The sequence below is a fragment of the Echinops telfairi genome, unplaced genomic scaffold, assembly GCF_000313985.2.
Source record: "Echinops telfairi isolate 266 unplaced genomic scaffold, ASM31398v2 ScPeMD7_9;HRSCAF=40, whole genome shotgun sequence".
Taxonomy (NCBI): Eukaryota; Metazoa; Chordata; class Mammalia; order Afrosoricida; family Tenrecidae; genus Echinops; species Echinops telfairi.
The window spans coordinates 49,735,069-49,749,622 of NW_022103906.1; the positions used below are offsets into that span (position 1 = coordinate 49,735,069).

General features: G+C 40.5%; 1 protein-coding gene across 3 annotated transcripts in view; it reads left to right on the plus strand.

The window, feature by feature from the left end:
- Positions 1 to 1,276: 1,276 nt before the first annotated feature.
- TUSC3 (tumor suppressor candidate 3) overlaps positions 1,277 to 14,554 on the plus strand; it is a 177,167-nt gene continuing 163,889 nt past the window's right edge. Inside the window, exon 1 of one of the 3 annotated variants that reach the window (XM_045286859.1) lies at positions 1,277 to 1,599. In XM_045286859.1, the coding sequence (XP_045142794.1) occupies positions 1,462 to 1,599 (138 nt within the window). In that variant the 5' untranslated portion in view covers positions 1,277 to 1,461. The remainder of the gene's footprint in view (positions 1,600 to 14,554) is intronic. The other 2 variants (XM_004696177.2, XM_004696178.2) reach the window with 2 other exon arrangements.

Genomic DNA, 14,554 nt, shown 5'->3' on the forward strand with positions numbered 1-14,554 from the left:
GTGAAGGGAGACAGCGGATGATGTAAGATAGGAAAATAATAATTTATAATTTATCAAGGGTTCATGAGAGAGGGATGGTGAGGGAAAAAATGAGCTGATATCAAGGGCTCAAGTGGAAAGAAAATGCTTTGAAAATGATGATGGAAACATGTACAAATGTGCTTGACACAATGAATGTATGTATGGACTGTGGTCAGAGCTGTAGGAGTCCTCAATAAAAGTAACAAAAATATATATAGTTCATTTTTATTGATATAATCTGATCTATTTACTTTTATACATTTATCATTAATGTTCTAAAGCAGTGGTTCTCAACCTTCCTAATGCTACCGCCCTTTAATACAGTTCCTCTTATTGTCAACCCCCCATCATAAAATTATTTTCATTGCTACTTCATAACTGTAATTTTGCTATTGTCATGAATCAGGCAACCCCTTTTGAAGGTTCGTTGGACCACCAAAGGGGTTGTGACCCACAGGTTGAGAACCACTGTTCTAAAGAGTGGTCTATGAGTTTTATCAGATTATCAGAGGGGTTTATGGTCCAAATAAGGGCAGATATCTTGAGGTAAAGGAATAAGGGTTCACCTGAAGCAAAAGATTCTGGTGCATATAAAATGCTCAATAGTCTGTTATTATTCCTAAAATGTGGGCTTTTGGAGAATAGGGACCGAGTGAAATATTTTGCATCTGAGCTACAATGTCTTGTTTGGTATGTCAGACCCACCCAGTGGAATTTGAAAGGAATACCGGTGAAATTGAGCCAACCTCTCAGCATCCAGGGAACTTTGTGGATATATGAGAGCCTATTGGATGGCTCAATATATGCTAAAAATGTACCAGGAAGTGCTAGTATTTAGAGAAGTCAGGCCCCTAGTCTGTAGTAAAAAACGTGTCGTTTCACTGCAGATTAGAAACTAAGCACAAATAAGCTACGTACTGGGTACTCTGTCTATGTTTGGGATTGAACCTTTGAAAAGAGGCTTTGATTCCTTAGCGAGGTGGTATGGAATTTGATGACATGCCAGCTATACTTAGAAGCAGAATCTTTGATGTGAAAAAAAAGTGCTCACTACAAATTAGTACGTAAGCAGAGCTTATTGGGCAACTCGGCATTAAATAACCTTGGCTCAGGTCAGAGGGTTTAAGCACCCTCCCTAGTACCTGCCCAGGTTGAGAGAGACTCCAGGCTGGAGCTTAATTCTAAGCAGGCAGCTCGCTCCCTGGCCACGCCCACTTCCTGCCCCATCCCAAGCCTTCGCAGGACCCTCTCCCCGTGAACCGGATGCTCTGTCAGTCTCCTCCTCCACCTACTCCGCAGCCACCGCGTTTCTCTCGAAGCCGCTGCGACCCCCGAGCGTTCGGCCAGCGGCCTGCGGAACCGGGCCTGGCAGGTGTGGGACGCCGGTAGGAGCTGGGCGCGCACGGTTACCGCGCGTGGAGGAGACACTGCCCTGCGGCCATGGGAGCCAGGGGCGCTCCTTCACGCCGGAGGCCGGCGGGCCGGCGGCTGTGGTACCTGCCCACCGGGAGCTTTCCTTTCCTCCTCCTCCTGCTGCTCCTCTGCATCCAGCTCGGGGGAGGACAGAAGAAAAAGGAGGTATCGTCAAGCCCTGGGCCTGGCCCTCTGGTCTGGGGCGGGGAGGGCTGGGGCGGGCCGCGTTGCTAGGCAGCTTGCCTAGGTTGCTAGGGAGCCGGTCCTCGGGGCGTGGGCGGCGTGGCCGCCTGGCGGGAGTCTGGCTCCTAGGAGGCTTTTGGGAGTGTTTGCGGCTAGGCCTCCTGCGTGGGTGGCTGTACCCTGGGCTCGGATTGAGGTTAGCACTCGCAGCGCCCCCATGCCTTCGCTAGCGCCTTAGATCCCTGCATCTTTTAATTCTCGGGTGCGTTCTTTTGGTGAAGCTGGTGGTTGAGTTTTGGGCAGCTGTGTCGTTAGAAGAGGTGTATGGCATGTGACAATACCCTTCCAAATCTTGTAAATCTTCAGGAACGTCACCCTTGTATTCAGTTATCTGCTCCCTGCATTGCCCATCTCAAGAGGCAACAGAGCACACTGCAAAGGTGTTCAAATGTGTGTTCTTAATTACCTTTTTTTTAAAAAACAAAACTTTAAATTTTCAACTTAATGTATCCCTGGGGAAAAAATCTCACGCTGTTCAAATATATTTGTGAAATTGAGATTACCTGATAACTTTGGTAAAGGCAAGGTTTAAGGTGAATGACCTAATTTAAATTTAAAAAGTTTTTAATGAAATTTCAGTTACCCATCATGTAAATGGTGGACGTAGCAGCTTTAGAAATAAAATTTTTGGAAATATTTTTCAAGTGTGGCAAGGGTCCTTCATGCAGATGGGGATTTTTTTTTTTTAGCTGGTGAAGTTATACACCCTCACATTGCTTGAAATGTGAATCTGGGTTAAAGTATTACGACTTTCTTAATAGCTCGGTGAAGATTGAAAAATGGTCTCACTTGCAAAGTAACTCTTTTTCTCTTTCCTCTTCACAGACACATAACCTTGCACTAAGAATTAACCACTTCCATTTACCTTTTTTATTTTGTCGTGAAGGCTGTCCAGATAAAATTCTTCAAAGTTCTGTTGATGTTAGGAAAAACTGCGAAATTAATCTTATTTACAAATATAAATTAAATTTTAAAATTAACTTACAAATATATGTTTCCTAGCATTTGGCATTTATATACAACCTTTCAAGAATTTTAGATAGTTATTAATGAGAAAGCGAGGAGATTGAAAAGTAGTCAAGTTTTCGTTTTGATGGGGGAGGGTTTAACGGAATAGAAGACAATAACAATGATGAGACCATCCCACAGCACTTCTAATGTTATAATTTCTAAGAGGAACACTGATAACATGAACTTTCAATGGAAAGAAATAATATCTAAAAAGTGTTTATGTGGGGCCTTGGAAAGTTCAGGGAAAAATTCCATTGTCTTTTAATAACATTTGTCCACGAACATTTTGAGACCATTGTTCGTGGCACATCCAACTGTATGACTATTTTAACGTGAAAATACATGGTGATTAAACACTGTAAACATTTGACTATTAAAACAAAAATTAATTTGTAAATAAGAAAAAAATATGGAGAATTAAAAAGAATGTATCCCAACCAACTTTTATTTCTCAAACAGTTGAAGCTATTACTGATATATAGTGACAATATTAACATATTTTAGATAGAAAAAGAGCACAGTCAACAATTTAAGTAGTTGAAGATTGAACGCTACTGAGTAAGCATGTTTACTTCTGAAATATAGGCCAGTTTCTGCCTGGTTTCCAGTTCGAAAACTGATCTCTGACAGTGCTAGAAGAAAAAAATTACATTGAAAATGCTGAAAAGTAGTTTATCACCAGTGTGGTACTTCCCTAGGATCTATTTAGGAGGTTGCTTTGACCATAGATAACTTTTTTGATTCATCTTTGACCATAGATGTTTCTTCTTTGGTAGTTTTAGTACCAGGTGCCCAGTATAAATTTGATATAATTGTACCAAAAAGTACAGCACTCAGAACCTAATTCACCGTAAGTGTCATTGACACATATACCAGAATAGTTGACATGGCAGGAACAGTGTCCCAGCTTTTTTTTCCCCTGGGAAAGTGAAATTGAGGTTGCACCTGGAATCAAAAAAACTATTTACTACTTACAAGTTAATTCTTATGGCAACCCTATAGGACAGAGTAGAACTGCTTGCTCCCTAGGGGTTCAAAGGCTGCTGATGTGTATGAAAGAAAACTCTCATCTCTGTCCCTCAGTGATAGGTGGGTTCAAATTGTCAAGCTTTTCGATTTTCAGCCTAACACTTACTCCATTGTGTCAATAGATCCTTAAATTACAGATCAGTCCCTATCAAATTGTATGATCTTGGGCAAACCACTTAACCTTCCTGAAATTTAATTTTCCTCCTTTTTGATATTCACATCTTAGGGTATTTGTTGAGATTAAATAATCTTTGTATATTTAGTGCTTAGTGCAGTGCTAGAGCATAATACATGTTTAGTAATTGGTATGTATTATGTATTATTTAAATCCAGGTATAATACTTTATGATGAATCAAAATGTAAGATTTCCTCCCCTTCTCCCCTTATGTTTTTACTGTTTTAGTAAATTGTATGGGATAAATTGCCTATCATTATTCTGAAATACTGAGTGTTTTGGTGGAGCTGTAGGTTAAAGTTAGAGCTACTGATCACAAGGTTAGCAATTCAAACCCACCCGCTCCTCTGCAGAACACGCTTGTCTACTTTTATAAGGATTTACCCTGTGAGTTGGAATGTACTCAGTGGCAGAGGGTTATATTATTTGAGAACTTCTAGGGGGGGATTTTATATTGTGAATGAATTGGTGCTATTTCATGGGCATTTGCATACATGTATGGTTAAATGTGTGTATGATTTTTATGAAGACATTTTGTTCAGTAATGAAACAAAATTAGTTATGTATTATGCTCTATCTAAAGATAAACTCAAGAAGAATACTTAAGTGATAGTCAAAGATGGACAGGAGATATTCCTTAACTTTTGATTACAAGCATTCAAGCTTAGTCTTTGTTTACATCAGTGGTCCTCAACCTTCCTAATGCTGTGACCCTTTAATACAGTTCCTCATGTTGTGGTGACCCTGCAACCATAAATTATTTTCATTGCTCCTTCATAATTGTGATTTTGCTACTGTTATGAAAAGTGAAAAGTTCGTTGCCCCCCCACCCCAAAGGGGTCATGACCCACAGGTTGAAAACCGCTGGTTGACATGATGTGGATGTTGATTTGGGTTTGTGGGAGATTATGGTTGCTTTGACGTGTTACATTTTATTTCTAGGGCATCATGTTTATTTTGATGGTGTCTATTTCTTTATTAACACTTATTAATCAGCTACATTTAGAATTGTTTAAAGGGCCTTTTAAAAGTTTGTAGAAAAATGTAATGAAAAGATAATGGAATATTTCCATGAACTTTTGGGGGCACTTTTGTATAATGAGCAGTAGATTTCATGAGAACATCTTCCCAACATGAGAATAATTCACCCTGTCTTTAAAGAAAATTATCAGCTAGAAGGCTGTAACACATAGGAAGCAAGTATGCAGAGTTGGAAACATTGAGAAATTAATAAATATGTTTAAAGAAAGAAGTAAAATGTTTGACTAAATGAAACATACTTCAGTTGCCTCTGACATAGCTTTCATATGCCAGTACTGCTTTTTTTCTCTCATTTATTTGTTACCATTTTATTGGGGGCTCGTACAACTCTTATCACAGTCCATACATACATCCATTGTCTCAAGTACATTTGTACATATGTTGCCATCATCGTTTTCAAAGCCTTTTGCCAGTACTGCTTTTTTAAACACATTTTACACCAAGAGGTAGCTATCTAATTATTTTTATTGCCCAAGTCAGGAGTCTTTACTATTTTAGCTGAGAATATAAATTTGGTTTCTTGACTCCATAATTTATATTTCCATATTCCCATGCACATCTAGATACATGAGATTTATGATTTTGTGGTTTTTCCCCCCTCCTTTATTATTTTTATTACACTATTCATTTCTGTCTTTTCATTAACTCTTAATGAAGTTCTGATTAAATGCTACGGGTATACAGGATTCAGTCCAAACTATGTAAACCGCTTAGTGCTGTTCTTGAGTAAACCTACTTAGACATCTATGCTCTGTGCAAGTGTTAACACTTTCACATGGTGTCCTCTTGTATCCATGTTAAAGGTATATTCCCAATTTAATTTTGTACTAGGTATTCCTCTGTTTTCACTGAAAATTTAGTGAGGGTTTGCCTTTCAGGTCATCAGCTTTGTATTCAATAACTTACCATTCAAATCCTCAAATAGTTTACCTCAAGGAATTAAAAAATTCCTTTCTCCAATAATGCAGTAGTTATTAGACCTGGTCCAGGAGCCTGACGGCATAGTGGTTACAAATTGGGCTGCACTCTACAAGGTCCAAGCCACTAGTAGCTCTACGGGAGAAAGGGCTTTCCACTCCCTCTCTGGAATTCAGAGGGCCAGTTCTACCCAGAACTGGGTAGGGCCGCTATTAGCATTGACACAATGGCAGTGAGTTTTTAGTATTAAGTAAGGTATTGTTCAGATTCCATACATTCCATTTTTTTCTTCTTGATCTTTGTATTGTTGATTTGTAATTTTATAATGTGTGGTCTAAAAATATGTAACAGTGCAATGTTTTTAACTTGTTAAGGCTTGCTTTGTGGCCTAACACGGTCTGTTCTAGAAAATGTTCCCTATAAACTGGGATAGAACGTATATTGTGCTGTTTGGCGAAGTATTCTTTACACGTCTAAAAGGTCAAATTGATTGTGTTGTTCGTTCTGTGGTGTCATTGCATTCTTTCCTGATCTTCTGACCTTCTTCCCGGGTGGTGTATTGAAGTCCTACTGTTGTGCTGTCGCTCTAAGTGTCTGATGAATGTGTTTTGCAGATCTTTCACTGGGTATGTCTCTGTTTGTTATGGTTATATCTTCTTGGTCAGTTGTCCCTTTAATCGCTAGTAATGCTCTTGTCTCTCACGAGGGATTTTACCTTGAAGGCTGTTTTATCAGAGGGCAACTACTGCTTTTTTTCTGAGTGACTTGATAATACTTTTTGACCCTCCTTTAATTAAAAAAAATTATCGGGGGCTCTTACAGCTCTTATCACAATCTATCCATACATATATCCGTTGTGTCAACATCTGTACATCTGTTGTCATCATCTTTTTCAAAACCTTTTCTTTCTATTTGAGCCCCTGGCATCAGTTCCTCACTTTTCCCCCTCGTTCCCCCAGTCTCCCTCCCCCATGTCCCCTTGACAAGTTATAAATTCTTTTTTTTTTTCATGTCTTACACCAACCGCTCTCTCATTTCGCTTTTCTGCTTTCCTTTCCCCTGGGATGGGGGCTATACGTTGATCATTGTGATCAGTTCCCCCTCACTCTCCACCCTACCCCTTACCCTCTTAGTATCACTGCTCCCCTTATTGGTCCTGAATGGTCTATCTGCTCTGGATTCCCTGTGTTGTGCTCTCTTATCTGTGTCAGTATATATGTTCAGGTCTAGCCAGATTTGTAAGATAGAATTGGGGTCATGGTAGTGGGGGTGAGGAAGCATTAAAGAACTAGAGGAAGGTTGTGTGTTTCGTTGGTACTATACTGCACCCTTGACTGGCTCTTCTCTTCCTTGTGGCCCTTCTGTAAGGGGGTGTCCAATTGACTACTGATGGGCTTTGGGTCTCCATTTTTCCCTCCCCCTCATTCCCATTGATATACTTTTTGTTTGTTTGGGGTCTTTAATGCCTGATACCTGATTCCATCGACACCTCATGATCACACAGGCTGGTGTGCTTCTTCCATGTGGGCTTTGTTGCTTCTGAGTTAGATGGCCTCTTGCATATCTTCAAGCCTTTAAGCTCCCAGAGGCTTTATCTTTTGATAACCGGGTACCATCAGCTTTCTTCACCACATTTGCTTATACACCCATTTTGTCTTCAGCAATCATGTCAGGGAAGGTGAACATCACAGAGTGCTATGTTAGTAGAACAAATTGCATCAAGGGAAGTACTTGAGTGGAGGCCCAATGTCCATCTGCCACTGTAATACTTTATAGATAAATATATGTACTGTATATGCTTGTGTATAAGTCGAGTTCTTCAGCACTTTTGGTGGCAAAATTAGATATTCGGGTCAGCTGGAGTGGCACCACTCACTATTACTCCTAGTGATCCACTTGCAGCATTTTTGCTTCCTGTCCCAGCAACCCTGTGTTCCTCAGGCCTGGAGGTCCAGGTCCCGAAGGAAGGAACTCTCCCACCTGGAAACACAGCAAGGATTCCTCTGAACTGGCAGCTGAGAATGACCCCTGGCCACTTTGGGCTTCTCCTGCTTTTGGATCAACAGGTCAGGATGGGTGTCATTGTACTGAGTGGTGTGATTGATCCTGATTACCAAGGAGAAATTGGACTGGTGTTACATGACGGAGGTAAAGAAGAATATGTCTGGAATCCAGGAGATCCCATAGGCCGACTCTTAGTGCTACCATGCCCTGTGATTAAAGTAAATGGTAAATTACAGCAACACAATACTGACAGGATTTATAATGACCCAGACCCCTCAGGAATGAAGGTCTGGGTCACCCCACCAGGTAAAAAACCACAGCCAGCTGAGGTGCTTGCTGAGGGCAAAGGTAATACAGAATGGGTAGTCGTAGAAGATAGTTCTACCTATCAGTTACGACCATGTGATCAATTGCAAAAGCGAGGTTTGTAATTGTCAACGTATTTTCTTTTTATGTATTTATTGCATATCTTTCCTTCTTTCAGGTGTGATATATCAGATACAATTGGACTGTGTTTTCATTTATATGTATGATAGATGATTGATGATCAGTATAAGTGTGATTTCATCAATGTCCATAAATTATATAAGTATATATGGCTAAAGAATTGTGTACAGGTGCCAGTTTGGCAAGGGGTGGATTGAGATAGTTTATTGTGCCAGCCTGGCAGATAAACACAAGTGGGATTAACTGAAGGGCAGAGAGATAAATGGCTTGGTGAGTCTCGCCTTTCTTGTCTCTCGCTCTTTGATCATCGGACCAGTGTGCGGCTGCCTTGCTTGTCCTGGGCCTCAATTTAAAGGCTACCCTACCTGTGGGATGCCTAGCCTGTGGACTGTGTCGCTGTAAGTTGAGGTCCCTTTAAGACGTCTCTGGAGCTGGGGACTGGCAGTTGGTGACCTGGCTGGCAGTTGGTAACCTGCCTTGTGATTGGCTGCTGTGCTGACATAGCCTAGCTCTCTCTATAAATAGAGGAAGATCTGGCAGCAGACTAGACTTGAAGGACTGCTAGTCTCTCACAACTCTCTCTCACGGGAGTGAGTTGCATTGAGCCATTTGTAGTGCTTTATAATTTAACTGTTTCTTTCTTGTATTATATATTTATCTGTATATGATTTAACAGTTCATTTCTTGATATATATCTAATTATCTTTATAAATAAAAATATTGAATTATCAGCAATTTGGTTTTATCTCTCTAGAGAACCCTGTCTAACACATTGAGTATATACGGTACATAGACTATTCCTCTGTCATTGTGTATAAATGTATTTACATATACACATGCCTGTATTTAGACCTCTATAATTGTCCTTTGCCTCCTAGTTCTTTTCTCTATATTTCCTTTTACTCTTCTCCGGGTCCACTATCATGCTTGGCCTTCATTTGGGTTTGGGTAATTCCCCTCGACTGCATTGCCCTTGATTGAGCCTCCCAGGCATCCCATGCCCTCCTCGCCATCAGTTTTAGATCACTTATTCTTCCCTGTTTTGTTGGTACCCCCTCCTTTTCCCCCATGTCCCCCTCTCCCATGTCTCCCTGGAACCATCAGTCCCAATGTTCTCTCCTCTGGATTGTTCATCTCGCTTATCTTGTCCAGATAGACATGCATAGACAGCAATACGGGTAAAAACAAAGCAAAGCAAAGTATAAAAAAAGGCAAAACAGAAATCAACAACAAAACAAAAAAAGAAAACCCAACAGCAAAAACTGAAAAGCCCTCAAACAGTTCCAGGTCTGTCCATTGACCTTTATGAGTGTTTTCCAGTGGAGTCCGCTGGGGTGCCATGCTGTGGCCCCAAAGTCCACCTTTGTCATTCTTTGGGGACTGCGTTGCTTTACTGCTCCACTGCAAATCCTTAGTGTTTCACCCTGGTGCGGTGGGTCGGATTGGGCACGTACCACACTGTATCCCCAGTGCTGCCCCACTTAGCGTTATGTGTAAGTGAGGGCCGTCGTCGTGTCTTGTGATGGGGCCGGCTCTGTCATCCTCTCTGCATTGGCTGCTGTCAGCCGTAATACTGTCCTCAGGACTTGATGGACAGAGGTGTGTTCCACTCTCTCCTTCCCTCTTCGTTTGCTCCTGATCAGATGCACCCCGCTTCTTGAGATGCAGCTTCAGTGCTGTCCTCTGAAATGCATTCCTCTGGGGTGGGGGGGTAACCCTTCTTTAATTTGTAGTCTATTTTTGTTTTTGTGTCTAAGGTATGTTTCGTGTAAGCAACATTTTATTGGACACTATTTCTTTATCCAGTCTGCTGCTCTGTATATTAAGCAGTGCATTTAATCCATTTGCTTACAGTGCCATTATTTATATGTGCAGATTTGTTCCTGCCATTTTTTTTGTGTGTGTGTGTGTGTGCGTTACTAGTTTCCTTGTTCTGAATAAATTTCTGTGCCGAGTTATTTTGCTTATAGGTTTTCTTGTCCATTGTTTCTTTGTTGTTATTTAACTATTTACTATTTTTTTTGCTGTTTTTCTTTTTTTATTTTGATGTTTTATTTTCTTTGAGATTGCCTTTTTATTATTTTCTTCCCAAGTTTAAGACCATCTGTTCTCTCTTTTGAACTACTTGCCTTCCTTTCATTCAAATATTTTGTATCTGCACTTTTCTCTTTTTTTTCTTTGCATTTGTCTTCATTGTGGATTGACATTTTGGTTTCCTATTTTCCGTCTTGTAAATTTGTTTTGTTCTGGATATCCCATTAAATGGGTTGAAATTGTGTGTGTGTGTGTGTGTGTGTGTGTGTGAATGAATGTCTTACATGTTGATCTCAGGTTTATATCTGCTGATGTAAATTTTCTGTCCAGAGAATTCCTCTTAGTATTTTTTTCTAAAGCTGGTTTAGTTTTTCCAAATCCCTTTAATTTCTCTTTGTCTGGAAATGATGTTATCTCCCCCTCATATTTGAGGGATCATTTTGCTGACTATAAGATTTTTGGTTGGAATTTTTTATCTTTCAGGGTTTTATGTATATTATTACATAATATAATATCTTTTATTCCAACAATGATATGTATTATTCCTGCATGGTTTCTGTTGAAAATTTCTAGCTTTTTCTTATTGTCTTTTGAAGGTAAGTGCTTTTTTTCTACTAGTGGCTCATTATTCTTTCATTGCCCTTGATTTTGAAAGTTTGGCTAAGAATGTCATGATGATTGTATTTTGTGGTCTATCCTCTCTGGGGTTCTTTCAACTTCTGAAATAGCTATTTCCTCCTTTTTTTAATGAATTCTAGGAAGTTTTCTTCCAAGAATTCTTTGACTGTTTTTCTGTGGATTTTTTTTCTTCTCCTTTTTGTTCTGGAATCTCAATGACACTGTAGAACAAGGTAGAATTACCCCTGTAGGTTTCTGACGCTGTCTCTTTACAGGAGTCAAAAGTTTCATCTTTCTTCCGGAAACAAAGTGGTGACTGGTGGTTTTAAACTGCTAACCTTTTGGTTAGCAGCCCCACATGTATACACTCTGCTACCAGGGCTCCTGTGTTCTTCTTGATAGTGTCTCACATAATTTTTAGGCTCTCTTCAGACTTTTGCTTTTCTTTCCCTTGTAGATTGGAGTAGAAAGATTTGTCTTCATGTTCACTAAGCTCACTAATTCAGTTTTTCCATTGCTTCAGATCTGCTCTACTCTTAGTGTTTTCTGATTTTATTATCTTAATATTAATCTAGATTTCTGCTTGTTTTTTTTTTTTTTGTTCTGTGGGTTCAGATTTTTCATTTACCTCTTTTCAGTGGCACTCCTGATCTTTTTCTCCATCCATAGAAAGCATCTGAACTTTATACTTCTGAATTCTTTTTATTGTATTTCCAATGCTTTTTTTTTATCAAGAAATCCTTCTGGCTCTGCAGATTGGTGACTTATTTGTGCCAACTTTTCTTCCTTCATTGTGTGGACCATTGTCTCCATCAAGCGATGTGAGAAAGGAATAGTAAAAACTAACAAAACACAAAAAGCAAACAGTAGCAAGAAATTAAAAAGAGAATAAAAGATACTTGTGAATGATCACATGAACAGGAACCACATGCAGACCCATTCAGCATATCCAGAGCCAGCAAGCTATTTCTGCTTCCCAGTCACCAATGTGTGCTCATAGTGCTGCAAACATTTTGCACAATTGAATTGTATTCACTAGTGCATGAGGGAAGAATAGGGTGTCTTTTCTGGCCAACAAGGAGCTAGGGGGATTTAGGCAATATATCTACCCTCCCACTTCCCACCCACTTTCTGTGTCCCTCCACTTGTTGTTTATTAAAACATCGGAAGAAAGCTACAAGAAAAAAAAAGCAGAAACCTGGATACTGTGTTTTACACAGCCCCCTGATTTTTGTGACCCTCAGGTGGTGTGGTTACTCAGGTTGGTTTTTCCTATTAAAGCTGGAGGTTTCTCAATATAGAGAAAGTGGGAAGGGAAAAGAAAGCAAACCCAATCAAGTGGCTGCTTTGTGCCCAGGCTTCTCCAGGAGATCAGAGCCTCAAGCTAGGGCAGGTGCTGTAGCCATGATGGCAGTCCCAGCCTCTGCAGTTTTCTGTGCTGGATTGTTTGGGCACCTGGGACGCAGCCTTGGGGATGTGTCGCTTCCCTTTTGTTAGTGTCCCTATGTTTGTTTCCCTTGCTGTGCCACTTTCCTTCTGGTCCCCACCTAGTCATGCTGTCAGACTGTCCCCCTGCCCCCCGCTGCTTTTTGCATATAAAGGGTGGGACTCCACCAGCTGCTAAGTGTCCCAGGAGTGGTCCACAGGCATGCTCACCTGCAGGTTGTAGAGAACCAGCCACTTTTCTTCACTGCACTGGGGTAGGAGTTGTGCTGCTGGGTAGGTCTTGACTATCTGATAGGTCTTGGGCGGTTTGCCCAGAATTATAGGTGGAGCCAGTTGGAGGATTTCAGAATTACTGATAATTGTTTGTGGATTCTGCTCCCCAATTTCCCAGTAGGTGTGTCCAGCCCACTCAGCTATTCTTTCCTCAGAGAATCAGGGCACTGAGTTTATCCTGTGCCCCCACTTTCTGGCTTCTTTGTTGTAGAGGGAATAAGTAGCATGTTAGTCTGAGTTGCCAACCTACGAGGGGGTACCTCCTCCAAACCGGAATTTTTTTCAAAGTTTTGTATTTAATTTTTTTTTACAAAACAACCTTATCACTTAAAAGTACTCTCCATGACACTTAATACATTTGTCAAATCTGTGATTCCATTCTTGGAAACATTTTTCAAACTCATCTGTCTGCATGGCTGACAGCACCTCCCTCAACTTTTCTTCACCTCTTTGTCATCAAATTGCTGTCCTTTTATGTTCCTCTTCATTCAAAGAAACAAAAAGTTGCACGGAGCAAGGTCAAGTGAGTAAGGTATGTGGGGCAAGAGAGGCATGCTGTTTTTTGCCAAAAACTGGCACACTGACATGGCTGTGTGAGCAGGTACATTGTCATGGTGGCAAATCCAGTCTCCCATCTGCCACAGATCAGGCGTTTTTTGTCACACAGTGTTACGGAATCTTTTCAGACCTCTAAGTAGAAAGCTTGGTTAACAGTCTGACCTGGTAGAACAAACTACAAGTTGACATATTCATCTCTTTGGGAAATTGATGGATGTCCAGGACTAGGTTTGTCATTAATCGACATTTCACCTTTCTTGAAACAGAAAAGCACTCTTACACTTACCTTTTGTCCATAGCGCAGTCCTTGCAAGTTGTGTTCGTCATCACAACGGTTCCTGCAGCATTTTTCCCAAGCAGGAAACAAAATTTCACAGCTTCACACCGTTCTCTTAAATTGGCCATCATAAAACACTAGGTTTGAGCGAAACGGCTTTTATGAAAAAATTCATTGTGACCAGAGAAAAACCTTCCCAGGGGACAACCTGGGTGTACTAATTCAGAGCAGGTTACTTGATGCTTTCCCAAAGGGAAAAATGTGTATGTACTATGAAAACTCCACTCCACCCAGTGCAGTTCTGTTTTTGGGGTGTGTACCTCCTCGTATACCAGAAGTCTATATATTTTTTAGGAAACACTGGTGATTAAGACAGGTCAAGGAACTTTGGTAGTATAAACATTAAGACTGGTAGCTTAACTCCACTTAGCTCTTTTGGGAGAAAGACTGGTGATTTGCTTCCATAAAAATTTCAGCCAATAGACTGGAACATGCACACAGGTACAGATAAGAGCTCACAACACATGAATCCAGGTCAGTTAAACCCCTCAGGCACAGAAAAGGGAGTAGCGATACCAAGAGGGTAGGGGGAAGGTGGTGAAAGGAGGGGGGAAGAAACTGTGAGGGAAGGGAGAAAGTGGTCGGTATAAAATATGAAAATAATTTTTTTAATCACGAGTGTGGGAAGGGGGGAAGGGAAGAAAGAGGAGCTGATAACAAGGGTTCTAATAGAAAATAAATGTTTAGAAAATAATGGTGGCAACATAAGTACAAATATGCTTGATACAATTGATGTGGATTGTCATAAGAGCTGTAAGAGCCCCCAATAAATGAGCTTTTTAAAAATTATTTTATTGAGAGCTCGTACAATTCTTATCACAGTCCATACATACATCCATTGAGTCAAGCACATATGTACATTTGTTGCCCTTATCAATCTCAAAACATTTGCCCTCTACTTTAGCCTTTAATATCATTTGCTCATTTTCCCCCTCCCTCCCCCTCCCCCTCCCTCATGAACCCTTCATAATTCATAAATTATTAT